Source organism: Sander lucioperca, chromosome 4, assembly GCF_008315115.2.
Source record: "Sander lucioperca isolate FBNREF2018 chromosome 4, SLUC_FBN_1.2, whole genome shotgun sequence".
Taxonomy (NCBI): Eukaryota; Metazoa; Chordata; class Actinopteri; order Perciformes; family Percidae; genus Sander; species Sander lucioperca.
The window spans coordinates 8,848,283-8,864,438 of record NC_050176.1 but is presented as its reverse complement, the minus strand read 5'-3'; the positions used below and the strand labels follow the sequence as shown (position 1 = coordinate 8,864,438).

Below are 16,156 nucleotides of genomic sequence, written 5' to 3'. Positions count from 1 at the left end.
AAAGAGCTTTCAACTGAATCATTCACTGGCTTTGGTTCTTCTGTTTTGTATTGCCACTCCTCAATAAAATGCATCTATGTAACATCTGGTTCATACTTCATGTGGAAAGTCTGTGACGTGTTTCCACATGAGGTCAGGGACCTTCTAGAATTGCATAAAACAATCACTGGACAAATAAATGACCTTTTTGTACTAAACCAAGCTACATTTGTGTTAAATGTGATAGTTTCATGATAGCATTAGATCACATGTTCAGGACCACAAAGATTTATAGAGTCTGAGCTGCTGTCAGACTAAAATCAGCACAAACCGTCTCTGACCGTATGGACATTCATTTTCAGTCATTTAGGAGCATCTGGTGAATCCCATGCATGTGTATGACTAACAACCACATTCTGCTCCCGACCGACCATATAGGCCAGAGGCTGTCATCAGCTTGGCTCTGACTTGGCCTTTCACAAAGCCTCTCATTGGCCTCACGGGATAGCTATCAGGACCTTCCTCATTCCATTTTGCATCACTGCTTATCTCTCATACATTTCATCATTGCATACTGTTGAAGCAAATTATCTCTTCTAATATTTTCTACTCTGCTTTGACGATCAAACATCAAAGCCAAAAGCAAAATTCAGGCTCCTCCTGACAGCAAACATGAACTTTCCTGGCATCCTTAGGTATTTGGGAAATACTGAGCCCTTGTTGACCAGAGCAAGGTGAAGCAAGAGGAAGGCTTTAAAAATGAAATACCATAATCTCCCCAAAGTATTGGACTAGAACATAGTTTGCTGTCACTAACTTCAATATCTTCTTAGAGAGAGAGAAAAAAGTGCAGACAAAATGTAGACTATATGCAGACGTAGAAAAGCACACTCCTATCATTTCTTTCTTTTTCTTTCACATAAAAAAAAATCTTTCAATCAGCTTCTGTAAAATGCCATGGCTTATTCACAAAGATGCTAATGTTAACCAGACTGTAATGATAATGCACCTGTTTTACTTAAGGCCAGAGCAGCACTTATAACAAGACAACATGGTTGCATATGACTCCGCTCTAGCAGTTTCATAACAGATGAAGATATGCTGAGAATGTGTGTACATGTACTGTATGTGTGTTTATTGTCTGTTTGTGTTATAGAGGGAGACTGAGAGAAACCAGTGGACTGAAACATAAAAGGTGGTAAACAAATCTCACACACCAGCTGGTTCCACAGTCAACACACTGCAGGCTTTCTCTAATCACAGGACAGCTATGCACTGTCTGACAACACGTGAAGAAATAAACACAAGTTCAATAATTTTGTACAGTATGTGTCAGCATCGCAGCAATTTAACAACTCAGGAGAGAAGAAATCCAGTTTTAAATCAAATTAATAAATTGTAATTAAGTCGTATTAATTAAATACAATTGCAAGGACTGTTTTTCAAGTATGTATTAGCTTACAGGCTCATATGAATTCAAGAACAGTAGAGCAAGGATTGAAAACTTTGTTAAAGAGCTTTAATACACCAATGTGTTGTAAAAACTTACAATCCTCTTCCTATCACTTTAAGCCACCATTTAGGACACTGGCTGCCTGCCAGCAAGGAGCTAATTACGGCCCTGTTTAAGAAAACATTAGTAAGATAGATGAAAGCTATCAAGTGAGCTGTGAAGAATCTGAATATATATATATATATATATATATATATATATATATATATACAAGATAGAGGAGAGTCCAAAATGGAGGAGAGGTCAAGGTTGGATGAAATTAGTGGAAAACCTTTCAATGGTCATCACAATAATGGGGAACAGCAGTAAGAACTGCAAACTGTTTTGTACCTGTCTGAGCATTTCTTTTTTTTATCTCTTTCTAAAATGAGCATATGCACCTTTGTATCCCTGTAATGTAAATCTTATACTTTGGAAAAGAAGCATGTTGTGACAGGTATTATAGTGGGGTGACAATTTGGCTAAGCTTCTAGAAACTCAGTAAAGGCATTAAAGGCAGGGTTGGTAACTATTTTCAATATACACCTTTTTATATATTGTTTGAAATAGTCGTATGTGCTCTGAATAGGAGCAAAAAGATCTGTCATCTGTAGCTGCTGTATTCCTGTAAAAATGCCCACCAATCACTGCCTTGCTGTCTGCTTGGAAAGAACCAATGAAATGCCTCCTTTCCCCGCTGTGCGTAATCTACTCCTCCCGTGTATGAGCCTGAGCTCAATGCTCACCGCCGCCGCATTGTTAACAGTAGTCATGTTTGTTTTAAACATTTGGTATGATAATATTAGGTGACGAGGGCAGGTGAAGGGGTTAGACGAGGCCCCAAGGAGATGCTACTTTCACTCTTGCTAGCTTTTCAACATTACCAACCCTGCTTTTAATTTGGTAAATGGGCTCCACATAAATCCTCTCTGGCTTAAAAGGAAAGTCCCAGGTGCACAGTGGCGGACCCAGGCTGTCTGAGAGGCAGGGGCAAAAAAAAAAGGGCACCAGCAAACGTTTTCTAGCACATTATCATTTTTTCTCCACTGGAAAGGCACCCTCCAGGGCACTTGATCATGTTTTATATACCATCTGGGCATTCAAGAGGGCACTCTTTTTTCTCAAACATGGGGACACCACCGCCCCCCCTTAGTCCACCAGTGCCCGGTTGTGCTCACAGCCTAACTTAGGTGAAATCTAGTAGAGATCTTGCCATGTTAGTCAGGCAGCCAGGCTGTGATGCTCCTTCTTCTGACAGCAGTGAGTGTTACACTATTGTCTTCCATCACTAACACCCCTCTGCCTTCACCAGGACTCAAGCTCAGCCATCCAACTAATGTAGAAGCCTGGAACACACACAGAATCGATCGACCACCCCCACACAAACTCACACCTCTGCATATGTATAGAGTCATAGCAAAACATGCACACACACCCACACTTATAAAAACAGATCAATATAGGACTAAATGAATACTAAATGAAAACAGATGAATATAGTGCATCATACTAATAAACCAGGGGAGGTTCAGTTCTCTTTGTTCAAGTTATGTCTTAAAACAAAAAGTCCATTTAGTCAATAGCAATATTTCTGCTAATGCAATGGTTGATATAGCCTACTGAACAAAGTAAAAAGTGAAATAAAACTCAAACTAAAAAAAAAATGAACTGTGTATTATTTAAATTTCGTCAGTGACCTTGTTATTTTTGCTAAATTAAGAATGAGAAAACCTGACAGATTATGTCAGGTGACGTCACTGAGACTTTTCTCAAAAAAGATAAACATGCACATTTCCCAGTTGTAAAACAGGAAAGCCACAATATATGTTTTAATATAATATAACGTGCTGATTAAGTTTAAAGTCACAAATGGCAAAAAACATACACTTGCAGAAGTATGGATCTCATTTTCCTTTTTTTATTTGCATTATCATACATTAGGTACAAATAACAGTTACAATCAGTTACAAGGTAAGTTGCTCAGACTCATTTTAAAGGTTTCAGGCTGACATGGGAAGAAAACAAACATACACCATTTGCAAAATACAATATATTCTTTCTTTTACAGTCTATTTAGATATCTACTGTAAGTCATTTATGTACAAGGACAGGTGTGCTGAGATAATAAGTGAACAAAGAGAGGAGAATAACATGTATATGTAGAGACCATGTTACTGTATGGGTTAAGGGATAAGGCATTCCTGCGCATTAATGATCCTGTGCTCTGTACAGCCAAAACAATGGCAGCTCAGCTCAACTCTTTCCTTTCACAGCAAACAGGACACAGCGGAGAGTAATGACTAACTACAAAGAAAAAAGACGTTACACAAGATTCATCTAAATTAAACAGATAAATAAAAGAAGAATTGTAAGAAATGCCAATTGAAAGAAAAATCCTACAAGACCTATGTCTTAAAACCTTCCATTTAGGATAAAATCTATACAGTACACCAGAAAGTTACTTCATTATCGTCTGGCCATCCTAATCAATTTAAGTAAAAACAAAAAGATGAGGACATCAAATAGAATGTAAATAAAGTAAAACAACAAATACACTTGGATTACTCCTTTCTCATGGTGCACCAAACGAGAGGATGAAAGGGTGGAATTGATACAAACTGTGTTGAGTGAATAGCACAAGAAAAATCAACCGCTTTCCTGACCTGATGGGATCTAAACGGGTGAAAGGAGGGACACGCTGTCGATAAGATGATGGATTGACTTGGCCTAGGCACTGAGGAAGGAGGAACAGGTAGAGTGAAAGAGGGCTTACAAGAGACAAGGGAGGGATGGTTCAATGTGGCGAGGCACAGGGGTCGTTCCTCAAACAAGCCATTATCATCTATCCTTTCGTTCATTTAACTAAACCCCATTAATCACCTGTCCATTGTTCCTTCACTCCCCGTAGATCATCCTTTGATATTGTCGATACATATTAGTTAACTCACTACATAATTCCGTTATTAATAGGCACAGGGAGGTAAAGGTAAAGCAAGCAGACACATGAGGATGAGTCAAGTTGTTGTCAAGTTTTATGGCTGAAAATTCTGATTTACTGACCGGCTCATGAATCATTTATGTGAACAAAGTTCTTTTCTTTTTTTTTAACTTTTATTCACATACATACACACATACATACAGACATTTGCAAGATGTGCTGAAACACTAACATGGCGTAAAAAAGGGAAGTAAAAACAAAAAAAAGTGAATTAACTCAATTACTTTGACAATGGATACAAAATGCAGCAAGCGGAGTAGGTATAGAGTAAACATGGAGTAGAGAGTTTAGATGAGAGCGAGGACAATGAAGATTAAGAAGAAGATGTACATTATATCTGTTCAAGTTGGGAAAGGCACACAAGGGGAGAGTAAGTAAATTTTGTTTTCAGCCCACACTGACGTTGACTTTTTGAAAACATTAACATGTTTCATGAAGAAAGAAGTTTGGGAATTCTATTAAAGGGATGGATATCTTTAGTCAGCACATTCAGAGGTGTAAGTAAGGCTCAGACAAGGGCAAGACTGTTGCTGAGTAAACTCAGAGTATGTACAAGGAATATTTTCTCTCACTTCTGTGACATTCACGGTGGATATTAAATACAATGCACCACAAGTTGAATGTTTTTCAGACACAATTCTGCCAATAGGCTAGGCAGGCAGGGAAATCTAGTACTGTGTTAGGATGAGTCGTTTATTAAACTGACTGGCATTGTAAAGTTTACTGACACAGTGTGCACTGGTATACTCATGGCAGCATGCTATGTTATGTGGCCGAGAGAGTGTACAGCAGGTGTGGCTTTAGGCAGGTCTTAGCCTGCACAGGGAGAAGCTGCCACAAAGAAAAAGTCATCCATGTGACTACAGCTAGTGTAACGCTGCTTTGTTGGGTTCTGGCGTTTTCCAGGTTTGGCACATGCAAAAGGTTATATACTATAGGAAACATTGTACGAGCCCACAACTCTTAGAAAAACATGGAGAAATTATTACAAATGTTTCAATAGTTCCTATTTATGTCATGAGTTTTATAATGTGACATATAATTTTAAACATTCCTGAATTTCTGAGCAGAAGCTAGATAAGTTAAACCAACAACACTGACAGCAACTGACAACAAAAAAAGAAGAAACAAACACTTTACAGTGACGACAGCACAACATTAAGATTATAACATAAACCCCATTCATGACACACAAAGAGCGAGTGGTCCCACTGGTCTAACATCGAGCAGTGCGTCTGAGTCACAACTCACCACAGATCTGGGTTTAGTGTTCCACATCGCCCTGAAAAGGTGAAGGTAAAAGGATCCAGGGGCCATAATGTATATATATCAAGCTTCTACAGCAAAGAGCACTGATCAAGAACCAGGGACAATGTCTCAGGAAAGTCTCTTGAAAAGTACTTTTAGCATTTGTATCTATTTAGATTAATAAACTGTAATAAACGTCTGTTCTATCGTCTTTAGCGACCAGCATTCTTTTGGCAAAATCACTGTTGTTCCCCACTCTTGCTTTCACACGTAGTTTACAACCCTGCCTGAGCATTAGGACTTTGGTGTTTCATCACTTGGCTTGTGATTTGTGTGCAGTATAGTTACAAAACCCTGCAATCATCTCTTAAGAGTCTAAGATCAGCACATTAAGTTTGTCCAATCTAGAACTATGCTTACAGTGATACTCCACCTATATCTATCCTTTGAGTATCAAACACTCACCTCCATAGGTCTGACCTTTTATATGTCCCACTAGGGCTGTGTATCAGTTCTCAATACCTTAACGGTACCGACAGAAATAACCTAGTACCGTGTTGTATTTAAACTTCTCCTGTCAAACGATACCTGTACCTGCACACGCAACTGAATGCTTCTATTTACATGATGGGTATCGAATGAAGTACTCTATTGGGATCCGTATCACTTTAAAGCTATAGTGTGTACTCTCTGTCTCCCCCATGAGGAATTCTAATTAATGACAACAAAACTGTCGGCGCATCCACATGATAAAAGCCTTCTGTGATCGCGCACCGCCCCCACCCCTCCTCCACGCAGTTGCTAGTAGCCAAGGAGGAAACGGAGGATTAAAAAATCATGGACTCTTCAGAAGAGGTAATTATCTTCACTTGATTTTCTGCAGTCAAAAGTCGCCGGATGACACAATCTTCTGAACATAGCCATACTGAGAAATACAGAGAGAGTTGTGTGGAGCTGAAAGTCTTAATTAGCTTTGTATCAACTCATTTGGCAATGGCTTGAATGTAACGGATGTTCATTAATATAAAAAAGTTACGCACTAAAGCTTTAAGGGTACTGGTATTGGTACTGGTATCATCATTTTTTAAACAATACCCAGCCCTCCTGTACTTTTCACCTTCCTGAAAAGCTGTCACTATTGGAATCCATTGGAAGCAACAAAAATCTAAGCTATGGCTATTATTCTTCAAGGACGAAACAAGTACAAACTTTCAAGACTACTAACTCGTACCACTAAAGTTAGGTTTTGAGTGGAGTATCACTTTGAGGTTGTACTGTAACTTTTAGGGGGTTTTATACTTCGTAGCATGGATCCTTTAGCGGATCACGTGCATGAATGATGCCTACCAACAGCATGCAGATACAGAGGGACAGTCAACAGCCAGACACGCATCCAATCAACTCACAATTTGCAATCAAAATCAATGAATATGAATAAAGAAAATAAAAGTTTTGATAAATCTGCCAAAACAAGTGGAACAGATATATTTTACAACTTGCTAAATCTGGACTCTATTAAAGACGTCCAGCTGTTACAAAGTTGATCTGTACTGGGTTACTTTCCTAGTTGTTTAAATCGTATTACACGTACAAATATTGGTTTATATAATTAATGTAATAAAAGCACATTCAGGTTTTGGTATAAAAACTGTAACTTGCTTTAGGTTTTTTTTAAATAACTCATGATTATTTACAAAGGAGTTACGCACTGATAGTAGACACTTTCAAATATGAATCTGATCTAATTATCTAATATGTATGAGACCACAAAAGAAGAGGGGACAAAAAACTATGTTTAAAGACATTAAAGAAATTAAAAGGGATCCAATAAAGGTGATATTTAACTAATAATAATTGTGTTGACATAATCCTAATGAAGGATAAGTTTTTCTCAGGACAACAAAAAGCATTGTCAGAAGAAATGCTCCTATTGATTTGCAACTTCTGTAAACTAACAAATGTGTTGTATCTACACTTGAGGGCACGATACTCTATGCAATATAACATTGGATGGTTAATACACATTGATATCATGTTATATTCTAAAAACAAACAACAGTTTATCAAAATGTCGTTACTGTTTCTGACATTTATGACCAATAGGAGGCTTTGTAGTTATGGGCATAGGATGGGACAGAGATAGTGATTAACCCTGACACTGACTATTTTCCTAAGTAGGTAGATATATAATGTACTACCACTGTCCACATGCTAAACTGATTACTGTGTCCACATAGTGTCCACAACATTATTGACAAGGGAAATATACAATCTGCAACTCAAGTTAAAGAAAATAGGTGTGTGAATTATTACTTTTCAAAGCAGATGAAATAGAGTGATACCAGTTAAGTTATAAAGCTAAAAGTTGGAACCAACCCTGACATACTTTCATACCTATGGGTGTCACATATTTCCATTTTTACAGGCTGCATATTATCTAATTACACAACTGTTCATTCTTTAGTTGATTTGCTACACGCACAGGAAGTTGAGATTAGCTAGTATCAAATTGTACTAAAATAGAATGTTATACCACCATGACGTCAAAGGGGAAGAAAACTGTAAACATGATACAGGAAACATTGAATCACAAGGTGAAGTTTCAACACCTGCACCACCTGGCCATAGTGTCTACACTGCCTTACGTGAGTGTTTTTAAGGTCATCGCATAATATCTATATTGTGATAATTATCCATATGGAAAAGAACTGTGACCAAGCAAGTGGATCTATAGACCATAATGTTTATCCATTGAGATTTGTAAAAGCATGAAAAACTTTTCCAAAATCCATGCCTTAAATGCTCTCCTCGCTGAATGTTCCTTTAATACCCTCTTGCTCATATCATATATAGCCATGGATTCATTTATTCTCTAAATGTCTTTTAGTTATGGTAAACCATCAATACAAATTGCAGCAGTATAGAAAGGACACCCTTGTTTACAGTACATGCTTATCATTAAACTAAAGAAAATTATTTATTGTGATGGCCGAGAGCCAATCAAATCTAATCTGGCAAATATATGTTACAGAACAAAAATGCATGCCCTGAATGCTGCTTACGAATAAAACCAATACCTAAAGGTTTATAGTGAGGCCTTGATCAAGTTGTTGTCAGATGTTAGGTTGGCGGTTGCTTTAAGTTAGTGGCAGTGAGGTTCTTCAGGGACGTTTTCCAATTGTTTTCATATGTTGTTACTGACCGCCGGGTTTACAAACTGTGTGTTGATGAAAGAGAACCCTGCAAACTCTGCCTGGTCGATGTTGGCGATAACCAACTCATCTGGCGGTGTGAGCTGGGGCTGGGTGCGTGTGAAGAACTTGTCAAAGTTCTCTGCTCCTTTGCCACACTGTAGAAAAGAGGGACAGAAAAGGGAAAAGTTGAGACATAAGGTACAGTATGTAAAATAATATGAAGAGTGCAAGCTTTAGACCGACAAGACAGAACAAACATGAAAAATCTGGAGCACTGGCGGAAGTATGCACATGGCAATTCTGTGAAGGCAAGAGACATTAATCACAATTTGTTTTTAACTTGTTGGAACTCTTCACAGATTAGCCCAAAGCACAGGACACGCATCAAACATCAGCAATCACTACCATTGTCATCACCATTCATATTACTAGACAATGTGCATGGACAATACACCAAGCAACATTTGTGAGTTCTCCCACATCAACCTGTTGGCTAATTCAAATGCATCTTCACCTGCCCTCCGGCTTCCATAAAAATGAGGACATTTCACACCTGATCCCGCCCGTTTCCCACTGTAATATGCAGTAGGAGGTTAACAACATTTGATTACATGCTCTACATCTCATTCACCTGAATCGCAATGCACCCTTCTGAAAACAAAAGACATTGGCACAGCTGTGGAACAGCAATGCAGTTTTCAGTAAACAAAGGCCCAGGATTAATTCTATGAGAGGAAATTGTGTCAAGACCTCTGCAACGAGGCACGCTGTGTTTGCTCTGACCTCATAACCTGCTGTGATATGCAGCGCCTTTATCTCGGCTCAGACGTGATACGTATGTACTTTTGTGCTTTTTGACCCTCAAAATGTAATTATGTTACAGAAGAATTAAGCGATTCCTTGAACAAAAACAGCAACAGCATCAAGGTGCAACAAGGTCACAAAAGGGTTAATTAGCGTGTTCACAAGAGAGAGACAAGCTGTCAGTATTTAACAGGAGACATCAAAGGTGTTTTCATGTTTGTGTAATGAGAGGATAATCAAATTAAGACATGGAAACGGATTATGTCACATGGTGGGTAAATTTGCACTTAAGAGAATTTCTCAGCAAAGGAAGGTACTGTGCAGGTTTGGAGGCGTGGGCGTGCATCTTATTTTGTTGCTGTAGTGATATTCCCCTGACTGAAATAAATCACACATGACATGTATGACCACAGTAGCTTTCAAGACACAGCACACAGGTTTTTCTCATTCTTGTGCCCATTTTCTATTCCGGGGACTCACCTTAAAAGGAGAGGTGCAGTACTGTACATACTGTTTCTGTGACAATCAATTAACAGTGCAATTTTGAGGTCGTGAAATTACTGAGATTTGCTTTTACATTACCTATATGCTCCGACCAGAGCAAAAGAACATATTGTAAGGCTCAATCATCTTACATGCTATTTTAATTGTTTTTACCAAGCGTAAGCACAGTACCAGATCCTGTTAAAAAAATTCTCACCAATGTCTGTAATGTAGTTTTTTTGTCTATGAACTATTTCCAACACTAGGAAATGGCTATAATACCAGAGAACAGATAAACCAGCTGTTTTATCTCCTTCCAAGCTTATCTCATTTACGGTGCTGTGTATTTGCTTGCAGTGATTCTGCGCCTGTCACCCGAGGCTATCGGTATCCTCTTAGGATTAGCTTTTATGGAGGAGGAGGAACAATCTCTTTAACACAAAATTGCCAGCATGCCTTGGTGCCTACCTACCATTCTTTAAAAGAACAAACAAGATGAGGTAATTTGCATGACTGATGCAAAAACCACACCCAGTAATAGTGTATCATCTAACCCTGCAACAGCACTGTACTTTAAACCTATGGCAACATACTTCTACTTCATACTAAAATCAGTTGATCTGGCATTTGCACGCTTTCTTGTGAATCAAAAGATTTAAGTATCAATACTTCTGTCAATCACTTAACACTTTTTAGAGCCACAATGGCATCAACATAAAAATGCTTCATCTTTGTCATCTAGATGTGGTGTGCTCAATCAGTGACTCTCCAACTAAAGGTCTACAACTGGCTAACAACAAAGAGCATTAGAGAGGCTGGGTTTCTTTGTTGTTGGCTGCACTACTTGGTCCATGAATAGTTTTTTTCTCTTCTAAGTTATTCTACTGTCTTTACTGGAGAAAAACCAAGAAGAAATGATACAGTGTTCAAGAGAAAGAGCGAAGAGGGTGTACACAGCATCTTTATCCTCCTCATCAGTTAGTCCACCTACATACCGGGCTCACCTAAATGGATGCATGCATTCGCAAACACACACAATCACACACCCCAGTACACACACACACACACACACAGGCATACTTTATGCTAAGACCCAGTGTACCACTTGATAAGTATTCACGTTCCCTTGGGAACTACTGTTCTGCAGCTGGCTGTGAGAATAACCGACTCTGGGAAGCCAAATGCCATGGGGCTCTGATTCAGGGCTTAAATAGAAAAAAAGGAGGATGGCAACCATAGCACCTTTGGCACTGTTGCCATAGAAATAAACAGTGGTGCATTTAACTGAAAGGGCTGTTTTGACTGCAAATTGCAATATTTCACCAAACTTTACATCAGTTTCAGGTACTATAAACATACAGTATGAAGCATTTAAAAGTAAGCTATTAAAGAAAGGAGCTTTGAGTTTTAACGTTACCTAATGAATAACCATTTCTGCCCAATTTGTTTCCAGTTTCGACCATAACTGATTTTAATCACTAAAAATTTTAATTGAAAAATTTTAAAAACGATCTCACCAAAATAAATTAGATTATGATGTGTGAGGTGTCTAGCTGAGTTGATGTGTCTGATAGGATTGATGACAGGTTATTATCACCAATTAAGCCAAGTAGAAGTATCTCTAACTTTGTTTTGTCTTCTTTTTTTCTGAAGTAGCACTGCTATAAACAAAGCCCGCTTGGCAACTACTGATTTATGCTTCACCGATCATGTTCACAGAAATCTCAAAATCTTTCCCTTTTTGGATGATAAGTGCTATTAATACTGACTGGACACCAGTGATTGCCCTTGACCATTCTTTTAGAGTCCACAATAACTGACTGACTGACTTGATCAACTACAGGGGGGGATTTATCCACACTACAGTGCCACCAATAACAGCCACTACCACGTTAAACCTCTACTGAACCACAGCTTAAGATGATTTGGGTAGCAAGAAAGTGTGAAAAGGACATTTTTATAATGTCTTGTTTTTTTTCAATCCTTTTAATTGTTGCCATATGACTTCACAACCAACCCTGACCTGGCTTTGAAAGTCTTGACTAACTAATTGGCCTTATCTACTGCTGCCCTCCATTCATAGACAAGACATGTTTTTGGCGTATTTCCATTACATGGTACCTGCTCGACTCGCCTCGACTCAACTCGACGCACTGTGCGTCTGTTTTCCATTGCAGATTTTAGTACCGCCTCAGCGTGGCTGGTTGTCATAGCGGCGCCGCAGTAAACTGCCGTGACCTAACGCGACACACACACACAGAACGTCGAAGGTGTGTTGTTGTTGCCACAGCCAGAAGACACATTTTGTTTCAAATTAAGCTTGAGGCAGCAAAAAAAACACAGCTGGCTAAACTATGTAAAAATGGCGGGTTTGTTCAGGACACCCCGGTCTGTCGCTTTCACGTCACCTTTTGGTATCGGCTCAGCTCGCTTGGAACCTCGACTGAGGTGGTACTAAAAAAAGTACCTGTTAGCAGGTACCAGGTACTTTTTTTCGTAATGGAAAACCAAAAAAGGCGAGTAGAGTCGAGGCGAGTCGAGCTGGTACCATGTAATGGAAAAGCGCCGTGTGTGCAGTATGTTCCCATGTTTGCTTCAGTGTGTCTATGTGTGTGCCAGCAACTGCTTGTGTGTCAGTCTTTGTGTGTTTAGGAATGTCTGCCTGTGTTTGTCAAGCAAACACAGAGATGTATAAAGGTATAGACGTTTCTAGTTTTATACTCTTCTCTTCTTTTTTATTGGTGAGGCCAAACTGAGACAACACATCATGTGATTTAACGGAAGTGAACACAACAAAACGATTGAGTCACAGATGTTTTTAAAGTGTGTGTGCACAGATGTGATTGTGCGCATGTTATTTCTAAATGTACTCTCCTGTTCCCACACAGCAGATACCTGATAGGTAATCTCCAGCATCCTTCAACTGCTGTGCCTCTCCGCATACTTGTCTAATTCTATCCATCACTGACCATCCGCTGCTCAAGTAAAGCATCACATTTTTCACTCTGACCTCCACCGACAATTGCCAGCACTAAGATGTGCCTTTTTTGTATCACAAAACAGTTACTTCTTGTGACACCGGACCTCAGCTCTTGAGTGAAATTCCCACCAGTGTGTAAAGCAAAGCATATGCAGGATGGAGCTTCAGCTGCCAAAGTGATGTGAGATGTTGCATGTTGTGTTCACTTCTCACGGTACTGAGTGCTTTTCTTTGGTGAAAGAGCATCACATCACAAAAACAGGACATTAACTAGACTATAAATTATACTGCTCTCATAAAATAAATGAGGCTCAAAAGATTCACTGAACAACAACAAAAGGAGAACAATTTATTATAAACCATGGTTATGAAAATCTGCACCACTGCCTTTGTGGTATTTCCAGAAACATAAACCTGCCTTTTTGGAAAAGTGCAGGGCTGGTCTAATGTCTCCTATTTCTCATTGTGGGATTCACCCAACCCTAATGGGGTGAGACCTATTACGCTGTTGATACATCCTCCCATACACAGTGATATAGTATCCTACATGGTTTTTTGACCTACTTCCTCTCATCTTTAATCTCTCTCCCTCTCCTTCTGCACACATACAGACACGCCTCTGCACTCAAGCATATTAAATAACACACAGCTACTTAGGATGTTAAATGAGTGCCTGCCTCCAATAAGAGTTGTGCCATGTAGTATAGAATTGGTGCATCACTAGTTTTAACCCAATGTTACAATTACAAACTCCTGCAGCATCTACACAGATGTTAAATGTCATACTTGAAAATATTTTCAAGACAATAACTTCATATCCAATTTGATGTTGTAAACAAACCTCAAATCAATTATAAATTGGGCCTTTCATAAACCCAAATGTAACTACAGTTGTTATGGAAAATGTGATTGAAAATACCAATTCACATGACCCCAACTGAGAATATAAATATATAAATTAAAAAATAAATACATAAACAAACTGAAAATTCTCCCTCTTATGTCCCGTAAGCTAAAAGAGGAAAGACATGCTCAGTCAAGTTGCAACAGTCTGTGCCTCTCATTTTCTTACAGCTACAGTGAGTCACTCATCCTTATGTGTGTGTGTGTGTGTGTGTGTGTGTGTGTGTGTGTGTGTGTGTGTGTGTGTGTGTGTGTCCATGTATCCCATCCAGGCATGACTGTTCCAAGACTTCTGTGCAGTGACTAAGTCCTCCCACTCTTTCTTCCCCTAACTCCCTCCCTTCATTCACCGCTCCCATCACTATCAATCAGCAGCTTCCTATTTGACCCACTTTCTCCATCGTCCTCTGCTTCCTTAAAGACGTTCGGCCAACCACAAGTGGGTGTAAAACGTGTGGCCATCAAGTGCGTTTTACTCAAGAAATGAACCTGATTTCACACAGACACTGCTCGATGGACGTGGCTGGCATTTAGTATGTGCTTGTTTTGTTACCTGCAGTATAGACGACTGCACAGTGACAGCATCCAGCCCTATAAATATGGATTAACGTCCAATATACATAGATGGTTTGAATGTCTCAGCTGGGTGCAGCCTGTGTATTGATTGCAATTCCACAGCTGTCACAGGTGGATGAAGTGAGATTGAGTGGGGATTGGAGAAAGGAAAGAGGAGGAGAACTGGATTAGAGAGGAAGGGTTAGACCTGGTGAGAGGGAGGTATATAATGATAGCCATTTGGTGGAAATGGACTGAAAATAGCGCAGTATTACATGGCATTGTGAGGTGGACATGATGGTTCTTTATAAAGCAGGTTATATTGATAATAGAGAGCGTTCAACATGTTTTATTACTCTTTCCACCTCTCTCATCTTTCACGCTTAGAGCTTGCATCGAAAACCAGACCCATGCAAGCATGCACTGTGCAAAAGGACATGCACGTTTGTTTGCATGCATCTACCTCCCTGCAGCTTCAGCGTGGACAAATATATCAGCACAGAAGCTTTCCTTTCTCCCTCCGATACTGATTACCCCCCCTACACACATATGCAGCAAATAGACACAGAGACAAGGCGTTCATGCAAGGAAATCTTCCTCCCCTGCTTTTCCTAAATCTCTGTAACCTTCACTTTCTTTAACCTTCCCACACATACATGTACTCAAACATACACGCACAAAGCACACAAAGCATTTCCAGGACACCCAGCACGTCCACTCAGTGGGAGACTACATGGACAAAGAGGTCAGGATTCACCTTATAAGAGGAACTGGAGCCCTTGAGGGTTGAAACAGAAGAGAACTACAATATTTAAACTGAATGTGTAACATGTGCACGTGCACACACTTGAGCACACACTCAAAATCACTCCTAAGTGGAGGATAACCTTAAGAATTGGGTTACAGTGGTGACATTTTCAGAGATAATTGAGGGAAAGTGCTCCTCAGATCATGTCTGACATAAGGACAAGGAGAGATTTCATATCAGTCATGAACAACTACATTTGCAGAGTTTTGTCAAAGGCCGTTGGTCTATCTCTGAAATTTAAAATCATGTACCAAATGCTACATTGACAAGTTGAAGGAATATAATTTAGGTTCCTCCACCTTTCTGATTGGATATGTTTGGCCTGCATTATGTAAGTTAAGGGTTAGTTGTTAGAAAAGAAAATGGGTTTATTATTATTTGGGTCCAGCCATAGTTTACAAAGAGTTGAGAACCACCAATATGGACACCAGAGGTGGGGAGCACCTGCCACCCTAAATAAGGAGAACTCTAATGCAATATATTGTATGTTTGTGTTTTATATGAGCTGCTATAGTGAGATCACTGAAATATAACTGTGTCTGTGGGTTTGTTCATGTCTGTCACAGTACTTCCTTTTCTCACACACCTACCCACATGTTCATAACTCCATGAGGGAGTACATTTCTGTGTACCGGTGGGTCCCCTGGTTGTCAGCACACATGTGACAGAATGCAGTAGTGTTTCTTTGTCTAGTCACACACACACGCACGCA

The 16,156-nt window shown here is 39.4% G+C and overlaps 1 protein-coding gene across 2 annotated transcripts in view; it reads right to left on the bottom strand.

The window, feature by feature from the left end:
- Positions 1-6,905: 6,905 nt before the first annotated feature.
- The window catches only part of prkcaa (protein kinase C, alpha, a), a 164,218-nt gene continuing 154,967 nt past the window's right edge, over positions 6,906-16,156 (bottom strand). For both annotated transcript variants that reach the window (XM_031289500.2, XM_031289501.2), the window contains one exon: positions 6,906-9,066. In XM_031289500.2, the coding sequence (XP_031145360.1) occupies positions 8,902-9,066 (165 nt within the window). In that variant the 3' untranslated portion in view covers positions 6,906-8,901. The remainder of the gene's footprint in view (positions 9,067-16,156) is intronic.